This window comes from Sabethes cyaneus, chromosome 2 (genome assembly GCF_943734655.1).
Source record: "Sabethes cyaneus chromosome 2, idSabCyanKW18_F2, whole genome shotgun sequence".
In the NCBI taxonomy this organism is placed as follows: domain Eukaryota; kingdom Metazoa; phylum Arthropoda; class Insecta; order Diptera; family Culicidae; genus Sabethes; species Sabethes cyaneus.
In genome coordinates this window covers 157,539,432-157,560,800 of record NC_071354.1, presented here as the reverse complement: position 1 = coordinate 157,560,800, position 21,369 = coordinate 157,539,432, and the positions used below count along the sequence as shown (strand labels likewise).

At 37.9% G+C, this 21,369-nt stretch overlaps 1 protein-coding gene across 1 annotated transcript in view; it reads left to right on the top strand.

The window, feature by feature from the left end:
- LOC128736240 (protein scabrous-like) overlaps positions 1-21,369 on the top strand; it is a 124,923-nt gene that overhangs the window by 87,070 nt on the left and 16,484 nt on the right. Inside the window, exon 3 of the mRNA XM_053830720.1 lies at positions 15,514-16,089. Within this exon, the coding sequence (XP_053686695.1) occupies positions 15,514-16,089 (576 nt within the window). The remainder of the gene's footprint in view (positions 1-15,513; positions 16,090-21,369) is intronic.

The window sequence follows — 21,369 nt, the reverse complement described above, 5'->3', positions numbered from 1 at the left end:
GAATATTTGTTTCGTATCACTCTCAATTTAAATTAATCTTTTTTCGAACTTTTCATTGCCACTTTATTTTCAAATACTAACCACAAACAGATTATTGCAAAGTTACTACAGGACTGTATTGCCATCATAACATCCAATCTAGCCTTCGATAGTATCTTCTTATCTAGGCTCTACCAGCATTGGACCATTGCATTCAACAAGTGCTATTTCTCCTGCGTACTCCATTCAAAAGACAACAATCGAGTAGGTATATTAAAATTTATTCCATTAGTGGCAGCTCTCGAACCATGTTGTGTTAAAGAAAATCTTTACCTAGCACCTTCGTTCCGAATGCTGCTGCTGCTACTGCCGGTATGGCTGGGATCATCATAACGAATCCTAATTTATTTGCAACCTGCTTTGCGGTCACAGACGGCTTCCTTATTTACGCACTGGCACTACACTACACTACACTGCTACTGCTGGGGGCTGGGTGTGAAAAGAGTCTTGTCGGTGTATGTACTGTTCAACCACCGCACCGCACTGACTGGGTACAAACGGCACTGCCTTCGACCGGTTGTTTATGAACTTTTCAGTTTCCTCCTCAGCTTGCGCGTCGTCCTCCGGCTGCCCTCCAGCTTCCGAAACGACGAACAAACGTTGATTGCTGGAATCCGAACATTTGTTGCGTCTTTCATCCGTGAAAGAAGCATCAGTTTTTCTTTCCGTTGGCAAGTTGTGTGTATGATCACCCAAGAAGCAAATGTACATTGCCTGCGGGCAGAGATGTTTCTGCATCGAGGAAGGAGAAGAACGGGCGTGCATATAGATGTACTTATGTATATACCTTTATTAAATTTGCAACTTATACTGGTTCCTTCCGGTCGGCTTTGATTTGCATTCCGATGGGAAGTAAAATGCAAATGGGATTCTTACTACAGCGCTGCTGCAGCTCGTGCATATTTTGCATGTATGTACATTTACGTGTGTCTGCACGTGATTGAAATGTGAAATGAAGGTATTGGAAGTAGTGTTCCGTCAGATCCAATGATTGCACAATGTTTGTGTAATTTTCCAGATGGAACATGTGAATAAATTATTATCAGTGAGAAATTAATAAGGAAGCTGAAAACAACTTTCAATTCTCTATGCGTTGCAAACAAAAAAAAAAAGAATTATTGTAAGTTGCGTACCTTCTATTACGAGTAAGTCAGCGTGAACTGATCGTGTTTGCATTCCAAGCATACATTCATTAGAATCATTAATTGAACTCTCAAGAAAGCTGTCATGTTATGATGAAACATTACGGATCAATCCTCGACGTACACCAGGTTATCAAAAAGGCATTGAACAAAAACGTGCTAAAGATGGACGAAGCAAGATGAATGTCAATTCGATATACATTCAATATCGCATTTAACTAGGAAACAATTGGAATTACAATTGTATAACTGATAAATAAGATTTTGTTAGCAATTCTTACTACTTTTACTAGTGCAACGATCAGTGATACACATCCTAAGTAACAATTTGGGTTTTATTAATGGTTCAGTCATCCATCTCAGAACCTTGTATATAAACTACAAATGTTGAGTAATGAAATGAAAATGGAAGTCATTTATTGCACTTTAGAAGAAAAACAGCGAAAAATATATGTTCTGATTTGATTTGGATGAAATCTCGAACTTTTCTTCAAATACAACTCAGCATATTTTGGTGTTTCTGTTGACTAATTTGAGCGGCCATTTTTCCATCATCTCTTCGTCTCTGTCGCATACCGTCCCGAGTCACCTTTCCACTCGGCCCAATATTTCTCAATCTGGTGGAATTGAGCGCAGTTGAATGGATTGATGTCCTATTCGAAGAAATCCTTTCCGTTGTGTCGATACCACAGTAGTACTTCCTCGCTATAGTGACAGCTAACTAAATCAGAGCGAAACTATATAGGTCCATGTGAGCCTTAATGTGCGACAGAATAAGTTTTTTAAGCACTCCTGCTTGTTCATTTTGGAATCCATTATGCTGTTTGCCATGGTTTTTTCTGCAAATGCCTTGCCAGATCATAAGATTTCTTGCAATTTCATCGGCAAAAATGAATTTAAACTTGATAGGGACATTACATCGCCAAATGGCTTTATAGAACTATTGTCCGGGAAATTGCCCATAATCCATCTTCACGTACGTTTCGTCGTCCATGGGGATGCATGCTTCGTGCTTTGTAAGAACCTCATTGTACAACCCGGTAGTTGTACATCGCTTGGCCACTATATTTTGCTGCAGTGTCCTGAAAAGATCGAAATCCTGCTCGTGGACAAATTCTTTTGATGGTGCTTTGGTTGGCATTGAATTTCTGAACGATATCAAAATCCGACAGCCCTGGGTTTGACATTTGACGAACTTTTCAGCACTGATAATGGAAACATTTCAACATAAACTGCTGTTAAAACATTCCAAATCCGACCACTAGGAGCGCTGCAGTAAAATAAACAATGCATCCAGATATAAAATGGCAGAAACTTGAAACTTGTACTTGAAAGTGGACTTAAAATCAAAGTTTATATTTGACTTAAAATTGGAATTAAATTAGACTTGAACTCGAACTAATTTGAACTTGAAGGTTTACTTTAAACTGAACATGGATACGAAATTAGACAAGAAGTTTTACTTGAAATCAGAATCTACGTTTTCCATCTTCTTCTCTCACATATTTTACCTCCTCTGTGTTCCGTTTTTTCTTCTTTTTTGTGTTTTTTCTACTATTCTACCGTTTTCTTGGTCTGGCTCTCACATTCCTTCCATTTTTTTCTCTTTCTCTTGTTTGTCTGTTTTCTATCCCTTCTCACCTATCATGGAGCAAGAACCTTTTTTCTTTTAATGGTCAGTTCCCGTCCCAATTTTCTTATATCATTTCTATGTTTACTCATGTTATTCATTCGTTTTTTGTTATTTTCTAACCCGGTTTCCTTCCTTTCTTTTCTCTTTTTCCCTTTTTTTTTCGTGTTCAGTTTGCATCTCATATTTCACCCAGCTAGCACCAACTCGTATATCAATGTACGAAAATTATCGTAAATATCTCCTAACAAACTCTAAATCGTAACTAAAGCTAGATAAAGTGGGACCAAGTTGATTTTCTGTCGTATATAATGATAATGACTGATATACATACGATTTTCAACACAAAATCGTAGAGTAGTACGGAGTGACTCGCGCTTAATCGGATATTATAGTATATAAATACTTATATAGTCGTAACGCTCAAAATTATTCGTAATCTCGTATATCGCCTCCAAAATAATACGAATGTGCCAATTTTGTGCATAAAATACGATTAATTTAGCATGTATATCTGTACGTAATGCTGATTTTTACCTTTTTTATACATATGAAAATGCTAGTTGGGCACTCACATCTTCTCCTTTCCTTCTCGTTAATCATCTTGTCCGTTCTTCTTTTTAATATCCCGTGTTTTGTCTTTTCTGTCACGTTTATTCTGTTTTGACTCCCTTTTTTCTTCTGCTCCGCCAATCCGGCAGAAAGGGATGAAATCATTGATATCTAATACCGACGGTTACCCACTATGGCTTTCACATGTCGCCAGGACAAATGCTCGTCAACAGCCAAGATGTCGATGGCTAAGCTGCGGGGCCATGAGACTTGCGAACTCCAGTCGAGTGCTCCTCTGCAGAAATCGTTCGCTCCTTTCCTCAAGGTGTGTGCCATCTACTTTCACCTACCTTCTCGAACTTCTCTTGTAATCGGCTGTTCATGGCATAGACGATGAGTTCCTCATTGGATATCCAGTGGTTGAGGCACCAGGCACGATTGATAAATCGCACGCAGTGATTATTGAATTATTTTCGCGCTGCTTTTGCTTTGATTCCATTGAGATGTGCCCCGTTTCGCGGCTTTTTTCGTCGGTTTTTCCATTTTTTCTTCCGTTTTTCATCTTTTTTCCTTCGTTTTATCTTGCTTCTTGGCCTATTTTTCTACTCTTCCTTTCTTGTTATTTTGTCATTTTCTGTCCCGTTTCGACTTTTATCTCTTTCGGCCCCGTTTACAGTCTTTTTCGCTCTTGTTTTCGTCTTTTCCATTTTTTCTCTTGATATGTCCTGCTTTACTACCATTTTCTGTTTTTCTTTTCCGTTTTATCCCTGTTTTCTTCCGTTTTCATTTTTGTTCTCCATTTTTTCTGTCCTATTATTTCTCTTTTTCTGTTTCCGTTTCTCTATTTTCCTCGTCCTGTAGTTTTTTTTTCTTTTCCTCCTTTTCTATCTCATTTTTTCTACTATTTTGTCCAGTTCATCCACACTCGTTTTCTTCGTTTTCTTTATGGTTTTTTTTTCTTTATTTCTTACTTTTTTTGGTTGCTCTTCCGTTCTTCAGACGAGACATAAAAAGAGAGAAAGAAACGAAAGAGAGGAAAAGAAACTCTCTTTCGCTTCGTTATCTCTTTTTATGTCTTGTCTCTCTTATTCTGTCACGTTTCTTCTTTCATTTTTCGCTTTGTAAAGCCAGTTTTGATTCTTTTTTGCTATCGCGTTCGTAGCAGCACAATTGTTATAAAATAATTATAGTGACTGATAAATCACTAATACAAGTAGAGTTGCCACATGCACAGATTATTCTGTGTTTAACAGATATTTGAAAGAAATTGCCTGTACAGAATCTGTATGCATAGAATACAGATTTTCGCCAAATTACACAGATTAAACAGATTTTTTAGCTTTTACATGAGAGTGAAAGAGACGGAAACAGTCAGCAAAATGACTCTCTATCTCTTTCACTCTCATTGTTTTGCATTGGACAGATTTTTGCACAGCTTTTTTTCCTCGCCGTACAGATTGTCAGATTTTTTCAACAAAAAACACAGAATTATATGTGGCATCCCTGAATACAAGTCACATATAAGTTATTTTCACTAAATTTGGTTAAAGCATGCTACTGGAGGTTTGTCCTCTTTTTCTATCACGTTTGTCCTGTTTTGCCGGGTTCTTTCCCACTTTTTCTCCTTCTGTCTCATTTTTCCTGCTTTGCCTCTTTATAAGGAGAGCTGCAAGAAAGTATTCCAGAAAGAAGCAGTCAGAAAGAAACTTATTAATCGGTTTTTGTGTCAGAATGCTAATAGAATGATTTTGCTAGCAACTAAGATTGACTAATCAAATATATTTATTTTGTTTAAATAATTTGTTTTCAAAATTTGCATTTTAGCTACTTATACGGACGATAAAATTTGATGGACATATGCTGCACAACTACGGAAACTGCTGAAAATATATTAATTTTTCATTAGAATATTTCATCATGGTCGCTATAAATCAAATCGAACAGGATGATTTGGCAATAAAACTTTACCTTATCTGCTCACGACACGACTATATATTTTCTCTGGCTCTCTGCATTGCTCTGCTCTGCTTTAGCTTTTTACGCAGCAAGCTTTGTCGGACAAAGCGAAAAGTTTCATTAGTTTATGGCGTTTGCCGTCAAGCAGCGAAAAGCATAATCAGTTTTATTGCTATTTTCAGCAGAGTATAATAAACCTACTTGAGACTATGGCCTGGCTCTCGAGAGGTTATGAAATGCTTCTGAAGAGTGGGCCTCTTAGTCGGAAGGAATTTTTATCATCAGAAGGTTCTAGTGGAGCTCACAGTTTTATTGACAGTTTCATCAAATTGGTCATGTAAACCACTAGAGGAACATAATAAAAATTAAATTGCTGCTTGGGTACGGTGGGCCGGCCACGTCTCAAGGATGCCGAATTACTGTGACGTGAAATCTGCTTTCTTCAAGAATCCCGTCGGCTCCAGGAATAGAGGGGCCCATTTGAAATCAAAAAGAAAATTAGACTTGAAATTTGACTAGGCAACGCGCATGAAAAAAGGCTCAAAACTGCACTTAAAGTAAAAATTTAAATAGGATATAATTTGGATTTAAAATGCATTTGGAATCGGAATTGGGCATGAAATTATAATTGATATTGAACTTGAAATTGAACTTAAATTGGGCTTGTAACAAAACTTGAAATTTCCTTTCTAACCTTTTTTCTAACTAGAAGGTATTTTTACGCAATTAATTTTCTTATCGTAAAAATAGTGGCTGCTTAAATTAAACACTGCGGAAATTTTGTTTTACATTATATTTTATGGAGAAGGTGGGATACGTGCCGCAAGCTGCGCCTGGACACTCCACTGATTATTCCTTGTCCACCTAGCTTATATTTACACACGTTGTTATACTATTGCTCATCATCATCATGTTTTGTGGAAACAATTTACCATGTAAATAATCCGAATAATGTCCGAATGCGTGTGGTTCATTATGATTTTACTGCATTGAATAAATGCTATACGAAAGCTTTCAAATGAAATCTGATTCGATTAGTTTTTGAAAAATAATTGTTTAATGTTATTTTTGTAAGCGAAACTTTAAAATCCTCTACTTACTTCCACACACACAAAATGAAGGAGACTTGTGAAATTGTGAATATATTGCATTATTTTCAAATGCAATATATTCACAATTTCACAAATCTCCTTCATTTTTCCAACTGACTCGTTCGATTATAATTTTTCCCTTTAACAGCTTACTTGTAATCCAACCGGATTGGAGCTAATTATCTGGTAGAAAATCATTCATTTTGAGGATTTTCATTTAAAAACTCCGGGTTTGCTCATTTTAGTTTTTGCTGGAACAAATGATTACGGATTTGCTAGATCACTAACCATACAGTTACAGCTGGCAAAGAAACACACTAAATAAACGTGTAACACCGAAAAGCCCTTTCCACGGACGGTAGAGCAACGATTTGAATTTATGCTTGCACATCCACCGCATGCACAAAGTCCACAAACGTGCTGCAGACTTCCCAGCCTGGTTGGCTAGGCGCCGGGGGGAGTGCTTGCCAGGTTCAAAATTGCACAGCGCGGGTTAGCTGTGTAAAAAAATATATTTGCGCCCTGAATTTACAAAACGGTTACAAATTTACATTTTTAATTAAGTTTTCATCCCCTATTTTAATACTCTTCATTGGGCTGTGTCGCGGGAGCATTCATGCGTGGTCTCCAACAGTTGATTGAGCTTTATCCCGTCAGATTTTTCATTATTTTTATATTCTGTGCTTCCTTTTCCCAAAGCTAACTGAATGTATAAATATTTGCTATGCAAATACAATTAAGCTGGGCCAAATTTAATTCCGCTCGCTTGAAATCACTCCCGGGTCGGGTTGGAGTGCGATTGAGAGCACGAAAGAGATTGCTGCAAAAATGGGCAACTGTGAGAAGTTGGTGCTCAACTCTTTCGAACGCACTGAGGGTAGTATTATTTTATGATATCAACGTGCAAGTGGCAGTTACCTTTAATTAGAACACGAATCAGCCTTTTGCCATAAAAGGGTCGAACAATCAATAATTCCTGACGTTCAAACAACCACTAATTGGAAGTGTTCCAACATTTCCATAAAACTTAATAACCCACATCCAACGTTCCGGACAGATGGCCCTGTGCTTTCAGTATTCTTTGCAATGGGTGACATGCCGGTAATGTCTCCTCCCACGCGGACATAACCGGTGAGAAAAGACCATCTGCACTTCACTCCCTGAACCCACCATATCCGGACCCAAGAAACACGCTTTCGTGTTATTTTTTCTGTTATTTTCTACGTTTCAGACTGCGAATGTTTTTCCTATCTCTTTTGTGCCAAACTCATTATCCAAATTAAATCACTCTTATGGGACGACAACTTACCGACCGACCGACCGACCGACCAGATCCTGTGCCACCCTCAGCAGTGAATTAAGCCCTGGATTGACGTAAAGGGTTGCAGGATTAAATCATGTTGAAACTGTGACACAGAACTTTTCAGCTTAGAGCACACTGATTTATGCCACTGTCCGGTTAAGACCACCATCCATTCAGTTTTCAATTCAACTGATTTTTAACAACTGTAGTAGCTGTATAAATGCCATTTTTAGCGCTATTATCATCTGAAACTGATAAAATCCATAAAAATAATAGCAATAAGATGGTATTAAATCGTTTGTTGCTTTGTGACTGAAAACAGCGTTCGACTACAAGAGGACGGAAAATAAATATGTATACTATTTTGTATCTTAATACGCTACAATATTCCATCATGACAGACCGGGATGTTTTGGTCGACAATCGATAATAACCGTATCGGAATGCCAACATTAATCCCGCTATAATGTGATTCAGATTCCTGTGGCAGCTGCTACCATGGCAGCTAGGAGCGGAAAGCCCAAACATTGCCGGCCGGATAGATATGCCAACATCGTTGGTCAATCGATTCAAATTATACCGACGACGATGGAAAGCGAGTTGATTCTGTTTCAGTAATGTGCTGTCTTAGAATTCGAAGGATAATTTTGGGCCGATGAAAAAAAAGCTCTTAAATCAACATCGTCAACTGAAGGTACAAGGAACGTTTCTCGGTAGGTCTGCCGAGCCTTTAAATGTTTTTCACTCGAGCACCAGTTTTCAAAGAATTTGTACATTTTCTTTAAGCCACGTCTAACTGTTGGGACAGTAAAAGTAGCTTGAAAAATTAATGAACTAAAATTTTTAATGACCTTTTTTGTGCGTAATTGAGCTTACACTGGCTGCATCGATCGACAACGATCGAAATTTTCGGAACGCTATCTTCGCTTTAACCGTCCATTTTTCCACCCCGTCCATTTTCTTCCAAAAAATCTCCAAAGTTGGCGATACGACGGATCTACCTGTTCTTGACAAATTTATACTAAAACTTATCGTTAGTCGGATTGTGAACTTCGTGGATCATTATGGCCTGCTTTGTAAACAGCAGTTTGGAATCAGCTGAGACTTAACCCACTATTGAGCAATCGGAAAACAGTAGTGACCTTTTTTATTGTCTTGAAAATAGACCATGGACTGCTTATTAACAAACTGGAACCTTATGAAATTACAGGAGTCGCGAAATCACCCATTAAAAGCTACTCCACCAACAAAACCTTGCCCTGTTCATGCCTGTTGGAGACAGTAAGAGATCGCTGGTAAGAGAAAACTGTGTCTACGGGTGTACCCCAAGGTAGTAATCTGGGACCAATCTTGTTCTTAATATTCTTCAACGATTCGGCCAGGCGGAAATTCCAAAAAAATGGCGTTTCTTAGCTGACAAAACATCTGTGTTCTATGAAATAAATGATTGCACTACGATACAGGTCCAGATCAAACAAGATCTTATATTCCAACTTGTCATCGATGAATTTATCAAAAAGCACACATACACTTATTCATACTGAGCAAAAAACAACAAATAAAGCCTGCTAAAATTAACTGAATGATGGTGAAGACTAAACAATTGTCGCACGCTTATATAAAGGATACAGAGGCAAGCAGTGCTCGGACTCGGGTGAATTATTTATTTATTAACATTAATTCATCTGACCACAACATCTACTTGAATGAAACATTTACAACTAACTATAGTACATTTAATCTTCATAAGCGGTGTCTAAAACTATCACTAGGACAATTAAAATCAAAAAATCTATACACATGATTGAACGAGCAACACATAGCTCCAATTGGCTGATTTTGACCGTACTCAGTGTGTCGGTAGTCTGGGCGAAGAATTTGTACGCCTCGAAGGGCACGTGGAGTGGCGTTAAAATTGATTTGAGCGAGGATGTTTGGAGAGTCCAATTCACTCACACTTTCCTGATGAACAAAACTCTTTCCATTTTTCTCCCATGGTCGAGAGTTACAATGTTGAGAAGCACTAAAAGATTACGCTAGACTAGAAATCTCAAACCATACCGTAATAACTTGTCTTGTACTGCTTCCAACCTGGAGGACCAATTTGTAGTGAAAGGCTCCAAACTACAGCAGCATAATCTAGGATAGAACGCACAATAAACAAGTACAGAGCACGTAAACAATATGGATCTTTGAATCCTCTGAAGACCCTAAATATGAAACTCAATGTTTGATTGGCTTTTGATATTACCTATCAGTAGTGTTCTCAAAAACAACGGCTCGAATCAAAAAGCACTCCCAAGTCTTTAATTACGTATACTCTTTCCAGTACTACGTTGTTGTTGCGCTATTCTTATACAATAGGTTCTTTTCTGGGACTAAAAGGAATGACCAAACACTTCCGTGCGCTAATGGAGCTCATACTTTCGACACCAGTCCGCAAAAATGTCGATTTGCTTTTGTGTTCACAGCAGTCTTCGAAAGATTTGACCAGCACAAGCATTTGAATATCGTCAGCATACAGCAATCTGGATCCTCGTGGAACAGCATAAAAGTCGTTTAAAATAAGGAACGCTATAACGGTCCGAGTCTGCTTCCTTGTGGAACGCCCTGGTTACGAAATTCACTAGAGGAGACATTACCTGGTTTTACTGAGAGGCGACAATTAACCAGGTATTATAGAGTTCATACAAATCCTACAGTGGACTTCGTCAAAATGAAGCGTAAAAGACCGTATCGGTGATTTCAAGCGAAGTTGGAGGAACGCATCCAATTGCGTCTCTGAAAATGCTAAACAAATCGTAGTGCAGGCTTCTTGTTGTTGTTCTTCTTCTTCTTCTTCTTTTTATTTTTCTACCAGCCGAGAGCCGGAGCTCTTGCCGTATCACGAATTCCTCTCCACTGTACTCGGTTCTTGGACTACTCGTCGCCAATTCCTTGAGCGGCTCGACGCACACAAGTCGGCTTCTACTTGCAAGAGCCATATAGTTGGACACGTTGGGTCCCTCTATTCCTAGTGCCGGTGGGGTTCTTGACGAGAACGGAATTCACTGCACAATCATCCGGAATCCTTACGACGTAACCGGCCACTGTAGTTACTGTTCATGGAAGGCAAACGTTGTTTTCTCTGGAGCCTCTTCCTAGCATATTTCTTTGATCAGCCGCGTCAGTTTATATGGAAAACCGTACAGGTGTATTATCTGCCATTGTATTGCGCTTTTTGCATCATATTAGACTCCTGTGCAAAAAATTTCTGCACAGTGAACATTTTTGCACTGGACTTTGTAACGCTTTATACAATTACACTTGTACTGTTTCTAATCTACTGTCAGACGATTTATTGTGTTGAACAAATGTAAACATGATCAACGTTATTGATTGTCACCACAAATATTTAGTAGTATTAGTGACTGCGAAAGGTTTACTGTCAATGGAATTATTTTGCAGAAGTGCAATCATCAATAATGTTCGCGCTCGGCTGTATCATTTGCTGTCCTGAAATCCATATAATATGTTGCATAGGCACGTTGTACTCTCGAGATTTCTAAAGAATTTGTTACAGAGTAAAAGTTTGATTCGTAATAGCATGGCCCCCCTAAAGTCCGCTTGATACTGCCCTACGGATTCACTTACTATTGGGGATAGACGACTTAACAAAATCTGGGAGAGCACCTTGCAGACAGCGTTGACCAGCGTAATACCGCAGTAATTACAGCAATCTAACTGATGGCCTTTTTATAAATCTTCCATTCACTCATCCGGTAGTTTCTTCCTCCCAAAATCCTTAAAATTATCCAGTGAAGTACCGTTGCTAGTGATTGTTGGCAATTTTTGTAAAGTTCTACCTGAAGTTGGTTCTTTCCGGCCGCTTTATTATTCTTCATTCATGCTGTACGTACACGTAAACGCAAGGGGGTTTCTAGCAGCTATGAATACAACGCACCTTTAAAAAAAGTTTACTGATTCCTTCTGATCACCATTAACTTTTGGTAAACATGCTTTTGTGATTACTAAAAATTATTCATTATCAATGATTATTTACGATCATTATTTATTATTGTATTGATTACCGTAGGTTGTGTATTTATTACGTAAAAATACAAAAGTAAACTCTGCTTACTACGCACTTATGCGTCTTACTGGAAACCCCTTGCGCACTCGCGTTGTTAATGTTGGGAAAACTACTGCGCTGTTGTAGAGTTTTTGTATCCTAGAGGAAAACAAACCACTAATACAACCACAAATTAGCTATTTCCATCAGCAGAGTGCACTAGCCCTTAAGTTAAACATCAGGTATCATTACCGCTTCAAATTATATTGAAATATAGAAATATAGCATGGAGTAAAATATGTAGATCCCGTGGATAAACTTTATTTACAACATAGTCAACAGAGAGCGCTTGCATATAAACATCGAATGATGATCGGTTGTGAACTGAGGCGCTTGGATTTTGGTCAGGTGACTGACATCATTTTTCTGGCCCGCAATAAATTTTAGCCCAGATAACAGAGTGTTGATGAGGCGCTGCACAGTGGTCCAAAAGGGCGAAAAGTGAAACTTTTATCCTAGTGTCTTTTGTTTTCATTTTATCATTTATGGTCGTCAGCACTATTGTTTGTATGAATATTTCCCTTAATCTAACACTGTCAATAGTCAGTCATCGCTTACTGTACTGAAAATAAAAAAATAACTTTTTTGTGTTAAGAAAAATAGACATAGTTTCTTCGGCAAAGTTGTAAATATTGTAAAGACAAGCAACTTTGCTGAAGAAATAAAATTTCTATCTCTATCGAGTGCTGAACTATAGGGCATATTCTTTAAAACTTCTTTAAAAATTGGTTTTTAATACGTAGCTTTTCTCAGTTGCATTACAATACATTGTTCTAGATAATTATTGAAGCTCTCAAAATACACTTTTTTGCGGAAGACAAATCAAATCTCTTGTACCTGTACTTGCTGAGTTATCGCATATTCAAGCATTAAATTTCTATAGTTTCACGAGCCCATGGGGTAAAATGGGGCGAGTGGATCTATGAAATCAGTGCTTCATCTTAAAGCTTAAGTCGAGTACTATAAACTTGTTTGGGTTCTGCTTGTCCGTAACCACCCCAATGAGAGTACGGCAAGCATACGTTTTATGTGTTTCGCGTTCGTTAAAGGCACGATACACGCCCATTTTTTTGTGTTAGTAGATAGACACATGGTTTCTTCGGCAAAGTTATAGAAAATATAAAGATAAAACATTTTTCTAAAAAAATGATATTTCTATCTCTATCGAGCGCAGAGCTATAGAGCATTTTCTTTGGAAATTTTTAATAATTAGTTTTTTCATACTTAGCTCATGTTGGTTGCATTTTACAGGAAGATATGGTTTTAGACGATTATTGAAGGACTTAAAATACACGTTTTTCAGAATATTGCAAATCTCTAGGACCTTTCATTACAAAGTTATCGCTTTTGGCTCGTGAAGTTAAGGAAAAATAAAGGTTAAATAAGCGATAACTTTGTAAGGAAGGGTCCTAGAGATTCGTAACTTTCTGCAAAAACATGTGTTTTAAGTCTTTCAATAATCGCCTAGAACCATATAGTCTTGTAAAATACAACCAACATACGCTAAATGAAAAGCTTATTTTTTAAAGATTTCCAAAGAAAATGTTCTATAGCTCAGCGCTCGATAAAGATAGATATATCATTTTTTTAGCAAAATTGTTTATCTTTATATTTTCTATAACTCTGCCGAAGAAACCATGTGTCTATCTACTAACACAAAAAATGGACGTGTATCGAGCCTTTAGCAAACACGAAACACATAAAACGTATGCTTGCCGTACTCTCATTTGGGTGGTTAGGGACAAGCGGAACCCATACAAGTTTATAGTACTAGACTCAAGCTTTAAGATGAAGCACTGATTTCATAAATCCACTCGCCCCATTTTACCCCATGGGCTCGTAAAGCTATGGAAATTTAAAGCTTGAATATGCGATAACTCAGCAAGTAAAGGTCCAAGAGATTTGCGGTCTTCTGCAAAAACATGTATTTTGAAAGATTCGATAATTGTCTAGAACATTGTATTCTTGTAAAATGGAACTGAGAAAAGCTAAGTATGAAAAACCAATTTTTAAAGAAGTTTTAAAGAATATTCCCTATAGTTCAGCACTCGATAAAGATAGAAATTTTATTTCTTCAGCAAAGTTACTTGTTTTTACAATATCTAAAACTTTGCTGAAGAATCTATGTGTATATTTCCTAACACAAAAAAGTTATTTTTTTATTTTCAGTATAGTAAGCGATGACTAACTATTGACAGTTTTAGATTAAGAGGGATATTCATACGAACAAAAGTGCTGAAGACCATATATGATAAAATGAAAACAAAAGACACTAGGAAAAAAATTCCACTTTTGGCCCTTTTGGATTACTGTGCACTGGCACCAGCCGTAGTTTAGGTGGCACATTAGTTTCAGCTGTACAAAGCGTGTAAAGAGCGAGCTAAGATTCTTACCACGAGAATATGACGTCCGTTTTGGTTCTAGACAAGAGTCTTTATACTAGATTTTTGACTCGTTTTTAATCAAAGTTCAAATGTTGCATATAAAAAAATTGAAATTACAGCCAAATAAAAATAACAGGTCTATTTTTCAGCCAGGCCACACCGTAAATTATTCGGGTGTTAGCGCTGGAAGACGGAAGCAAAAGGTTCGCTTGTGTCGGATGACGTCTGACCGAAAATTCCTTCCGGAATGTTTTGTAGTACGTCGTAATATAATTCTTATTCGTTTTAAAACGAGCTATATGCATTAAAAAATTAAAGAAATATTTTTCACGATACAACCTATTTCGTAAAAGAGAATTTCTATATTCATAGAGAATATTTTCATGATTTAATCATCGTGTTTTTGATTATATATTAAGAAAATATAATAAACCATATTGAAAATGAAATTTCTTATTCTTAAAAGTATTCAACAGAACAATTTTAATCTACCGTTTCAATTAACGCATACGTTTAGTATAAAATAAGAAGTTTTAGAGGTCTTCTATAGTGCTGACAGATGACAAAGCGAATTAAAGTGAAAAAAGATCTAAATTTAGACCTGTTCTACATAGAATCAGTTCCTCGCTTTGTTTCAGTTCTGCGAAAAACCAATCACTTTATTCGAATATGATTCTAAGTAAACCTGTATAGACACAGGTTTCCATACCTAAATAGTAACGCCGACCCTGGCTGATGGAGTAAGAATAAAACTCCCATTCACTCACTTAGCTCCTTTGTAGACCACCTGTACACGTGCTATCTCAATGAGCTGCGAAGACAAAAGGGTTTATCATCCAGGCAGACTGTGAACTTGTATCGCCTAATGAAACCGCAACCGCTCGATTACGGGATAAATCTGACTAGCAGAGTACGGCAGCCAGCCGTATCGAGCTTGCAAAAGAGCCCTCAAGGATGGTCCATTATTAATGGGCGAGATAAGTGCCCGGTGCGGTTTATTTGAGGCTCAATGGCCAAGGCTTCGGTTTCTATGCTTCTGTGGAAGCACTACCTCCCCAGTTATGAGTTACTGCACTTTAAGCAATATGAAGAGGTATAAATCGGTGGATGTTGGAAGCGAATGCATCATTGCAATTGGTAGTGAATCAGTTGCATTCGCATCATAGGTGTTTCTATTCTCGCATGCTTCAATAGGAATTAATCGACTAGAACGTTCTTGACGCTGCCATTGGGGAGGAAATATGTGATGCTGTGTGAAGCAAAATGAAACTATATATGTGTTTCTTCATTCGTTTTTACTTTCAGAGTGTCGTCGCACAGGTGCCGCAGACAATTGATTTTGTCGAGCCGGAAGCCGATCACCGGATGCGCCATCATCGCTTTTTCCGCCAGCAGCTACACGAGCTCGAGGTGAAACAGACAGCAATGAAGCGACAGCTAAGTGACATTTTCAACCACCGGATGGCCGATCGGTTGCGCAGTTTGGAAATTGAGCAGCGCAGGTTGGCGAATGCAAACTTCAACATTAGCAGGCAGGTGGCCAGTCTGGACAAACTGCACGGCTCTATGCTCGAGCTGCTGGAGGACGTCGAGGGAATTCAGAACAAATTCGAAAAAACGCTGCCGGACATCAAGCGGGAAATCTCAAAGATGGAATTCAATGCAGCGCAAATTTCCTCGGAACAGGGTTTGCTACGGGAAGAAGGTCATAATATCGCGAAAAGCATTCAGGCAATGGCAGTTAGCGTAAGCACCTTGCAGGATGAACGGGAAAATGTTCGCAAACTGGAGGAACAAATCCAGGTGATGAAACGAGACCTCGACAAAATCAAATCGGCAGCTTTGCTTCACCGCGAAATGGCTCACAATCGGCTGGAGAAGGTGAGTACATAGGTTTCTGACGAGTTTTAAAATTATGCAATTCGATGAAATACACATGCGGGCAATGTTGCATAAGTTTAATATGCATAATACCTAGATACCTACTACATACATATACAACATGACATGGCTTCAGATTTCAATCAGAGGTTTCCATTTCCAGGGAACGATCCCCTTCGGAAGTACTCGAAATGCCAAGTTTCAATCACTAATTGATAGAAAACTGAAATTTGCAGGAAAATAACACACAGTAATTGATACACCTAAAACCGAAAAGAACTGTTTTAGTACTTTTCAATGACAATTTATTTTTTCTTTGATACTACAACTTAACTGTAGACAAAAAAGATTAATAAAAAACACAATTTTCTGCTCAATAGAAAATTTCTAGCTGTTACTTCTAAAGTAATGAGTGCAACTTTTGGGTGTAAAAATTCATATCTCTGCTAGTACGGTTACGACTCGATTCGCTATGAAATGATACCGACCGCAAAGCTGTTACATTCCGTCACAAAAAGCACCGATTGAAACGACATGGCAAGCAAAATTGAATCTGTACTGTTTTGCCTTCAACGACGAATGAATACAATAAACGGTAGCTGGCGCAATATTGAGCTTACTGAATTAAATGCTTTCCCCAGTTGAGTTATGAATTGTATGATGGATTTTATGTGGCGAATTTCACTCTTTGGTAGGTTTGCAATTGATTGAACCATTCCTCATTTATGTTCCGATGTTCTGGGGAATGAAAAAAATCCTGGAATCAATCTAGACAGGCCTCGCCCCTCTCGGCTGAATCTCTATTCCATCGTATTTAACTGTAGACATCGTCGTTTCCGATGATTCCCGGGCGGTTCGATGCAGACGTTGGCATATTTTCCCGTGCGAATAGTTGTCAGCATTGCTGTTCACAAATAATAATCGATAAAGTGAATAGTAGTGCAGTTATGTGTTCCACTGTCCGACCGGGTTCCACACGAACGATGACAGCCAGTCCAGTGCAAACGGAAAAGGAGGATAGTTTCCCACATTCTTTTTTTTTCCTCCTGTAGAACGAATCGACCGGCTGTCGTTGTCCCTCGCGATCGGACAGTAATCAATGAGCGTGAAATTCAGACGATATTAGAATAGGGTAAGAATCGCCCATGGCGATGAAATCTGCCCATCATGAAAATTGCCTCTCTATTGGAATGATTTGGTCACCTGATTGAGACATATGATGCATAATTAATGTCCGATGGAGATAGTGATAAATAGAGCGTAATTTATTAGATATCTGCTGCACTTATAGCTATTCACAAAACACGGAGATAATCAATTAAATATCAAAATCGCATTAATAACACTAAACAACGAAAATGAATTTGTAAGGCACCATTGGAAAAGTAGAAGCAATGAAAACTGACCGATGCGGTGGTGTAATGGTAGCGCACTCGACACGAGAATGAGAGTTATGGGTTCAAACCCCACCTGGACAGTTAGTTATTTTTCACAGTTTACATATCCTTTTTCTCAGTTCTTCCAATAGTCGTTCTTCACAAAAACACATTTACACCGTAGTAAGAAGTACAAATTAACTTGACCAGTATAGGTCAATTTCAAAAATGATAAAAAGTTGCAATGAAAACATCTTTAGAAATGTTATGAGTCTTACCAGATTTTCTAAGTTTGATAACATATCAAGTATCAAGTATGACGTTTCACACCAATTCGAGAGTCGATTCGAATCGACTTTTCACAATTTTATTCAGTTGCTGTATGCATGCATACACTAATAATGTCGGTGTTTATTTATTACAAAGTTAATTGGATTATAAAAATCTAACATTGAGTGCCTCCTTCAGTAACATACTTACTTACTTTAAGGGCCAAACAGAAAGCTGCGTCACCGCGTCCGTCAGCGTTATTCCGACAATTTTCCCACGGGATAACTGTCAAATTGGCGCTGACGGATGCGTTGACGCGGCATTCTAGCTGGTCCTTTACTTCGGCATTTTCGCTGCGTGGACAACCCATTAGAGCTTGCTGCTTGACAACACCCATTTCATTATACACCTGGTACAACTTGGTTCGACGTGGTTCGTACCCCTGCGCTACATTTCATCCTTCGTTATAAACTGTCGTCAGCCGCCCTCCTTCAGCGCCAGCGTATACGCTTCGAGACCATAGAGTCCAACCGGGGGAAGTTTCGCGAGTTTTCCAAACGCGAGAGTTTAATTGGCTATGTAAATAAGAGAACTGAAGGGCATTTCTACAGGAGCATGTAAGACTTCGTAACAATACTAACATGTTCTTGCAAGCCGGCCCTTCAAGTAACAACTTCCAGTGCAATGTTGATTAGTACATTTTGCTGTTCGTCACCTTGCTTTAAACCATCTAACGTTACGAAGGAATCCGATATCTTACGCCCTATCCTAAATTTTGCGTTGATGACTACGCCGTAACTCATTTCGCTTTACTGAATCGTACGCTGCTTTGGAGTCTATACCCAGATGGTTTATAGACAATAAACCGAAATTTTTCCACAATCTGTCGCTGAACATTTGGCCAGTAATTGAGCTCTCACAACAATATTTATATTCGCCAACAAAAGCTGCCTGTAAATGACCTGAATCGGTAAAACAAGATGCGCGAGAGAATTTTAAATGTTGACTTGAGAAGGGTTACACTTCGGATAATTGCTACAATCAAGTCGATGACCCTTTTTACAGATCAGCATATGAGACCTTCCACTAAACACGCCGGAAGTTCCTCCTCATTTGAACCATATCCGTCATATGACCAGATGGATTGCACAATACAGCCGTTTTCTACCGAGTCTCAACAGTTCGACAGAAATATCGTCCTTTCAGCTGACTTGCCGTTTTCAGCAATCAGGTTGCTTTTTTAACCTCGTCCGAAGTTGACGAATCCACAGCCTGTCCATCATTTTTTCCATGTGTGGACTCATAACGGCGACCAGTACTGTTGACTTCTGAAATTAAGGAAAAATAAAGCCTAAATATTCGATAACTTTGCAAGGAAAAATCCTAGAGATTGGCGAGCTTCAGTATAAACATGTGTTCTGTTTAAAGTGCTTCGATAATTACTTAGTAAAATGTATTTGTATAAAATGCAACTAACAAAACTTAAGAATATTTTCTATATTTTCTATAATTTTACCGAAGACGCTATGTCTCTATTTCTTATCACAAAAAAGTGGTTTAACAGGGTATAGTGCGCACAAAACATATCCAACATATGCTTCCGTTAAGGGGGCATAGTACTTTTTATACCATATTTTTTGCCTAATTTCAAATATTTTATTCTCGATAACGCGAAAAGCGAATCGATTCGGGTTTTTTGCATTCCAAACATTGCACTTTATAGTAATATTTACAATTTTGTTTGTATATGTGAACCTCTTCCCCTCTCCCCTACGGCTCCTTGAACATGATCGTTCGAAAAAAACATGATTTGCGGTACCATGGATTGGCGCTGGGGGTCTTATCCAAATTGAAAAATACCAAAACGACATGAAAGTATATTAAATTATCTCGTGTTTGACCCATCCTTTTTTTAAAATTCGAACGCATAACAAAATGGCGGACATTCAAACATAAAAGTAAGGTTTTTCGTGGAAAAAATTGACTTTAAACATTTCTAAAAAATACAAAAATAGTAATATCAAAAAAAGGATGGGTCAAACACTAGATAATTTTGTTGGCTTTAAAACAAAAAAAGAATCATGAGAATTGCTTGAGCCGTTCTTGAGATATTTATGGTACCGTTTTAAAACCTGGTTTCGAGAAAAACGACATTGAACTTTTTATTCGCCGTGTAATCGCTCCAGACATGCGCGGTACAAATAGCTGTAACTTTGTCAATTTTTGGAATTCATTGAAATGACTTGAAACACATATGGTCAAAATGTTAATCTTTCGAAATAATCAATAAAAAAAATTTCAATTTTTTTAAGTTGAAAAAGTACTATGCCCCCTTAATCAAATATGGGTAACAGGGACAGACGGTACCTATACAAGTTTGTGGTATTTGACCTAAGGTTCAAGTGAAATACTGATTTTTGACGTAGAACTACGTCTTACCGCAGGGCGCCGATCCAAAATTTGGATTCAACCGAGTGTCACGAAAGAATGAAAGATTTAGAACGCTTATAGCTCTGTCAATTATGAATGGATTTTCATGGTTTAGATACCGATCGACTCATAAAAGATGTAGCAATTATGTGATTTCTATTGTAACATTCTTTTTCAATCACTAATTAATAAAAATTGCCGAACAGTTTGAATGTCAAATTATCCCATACATTTTCTTTGTGATCGCCATGCTCCACATGCAGGGACGACAGTTAAAAACACCATCTGTTTACTGTGATTTCGATTACTTCATGTTTAGAAAAAAAGCAACAAAACCCCCTCGTCTCAATAGGTCGAAGATTCTTTACGACGTTTAGACTTATACTAATTTGATATCTGTGCTTGGGAAGTATGCCAGAAAGAGTGATAAAGTCCTCTCGTCCCAACAAGATTTCTTAGGACTGCGACAAATCTAGTCCAGTTTGATGTCTTGAAAGTAAACAATTTCGTTAAAGCATAAACCACCCCTTTCATTCAACCTAGTTCATTTTTAAACATTGAATCTAGTCCAAATTGATTTCCTGGAGGTGAAACGTCCCAGAAAAGTGAGCAGCAATCCTTTCCTTTTGCCAGATTATATCCACATTCACGACTACAAAGTTGCTAATAATTTGGTTTTTGCGTGAGAAAAAAGTAAAGGAAGTATGTTTGCTTTTGTTTTCACGCAAGTTTTTACTATAGGTTTTCATGTAAGTGCGCACAGGATGAAAAATCTCTTTAGCTTTCGCAGTCTCGAATAGGTACTGCAAGAATTTTTTCGGAACTGTTGTCTTACGAGGAAACACGGCTGAAGGGATATTTGTGCATGTGAAGTAACGCAGCAATTCTCAAAGTGAGGAAAATCAGCGACTCTTTTATCCGAGAATAGTTTTGAATGTTTCATTTGCTGCTTTGCGTCAGTTAGTTGCCAGCAATTATTTACTGTTCAATAGTCAAGCATTAATTTCTTTCGAAAATGATGGAGAAAACAAGACAGAAGGGATCCGTAGTGGTGCTAATGTTTATTTGACTGTCAACTTAGTATAAGGCAGTAAGGTACAAAACATTTTGCAAACAACGTTAACTTACTTAGTAGCCTTCAATCATTAAAATGAATAAAACGATCTGAAAAATTATCGACTTGCAAAAATTTGCAACCTGTAGC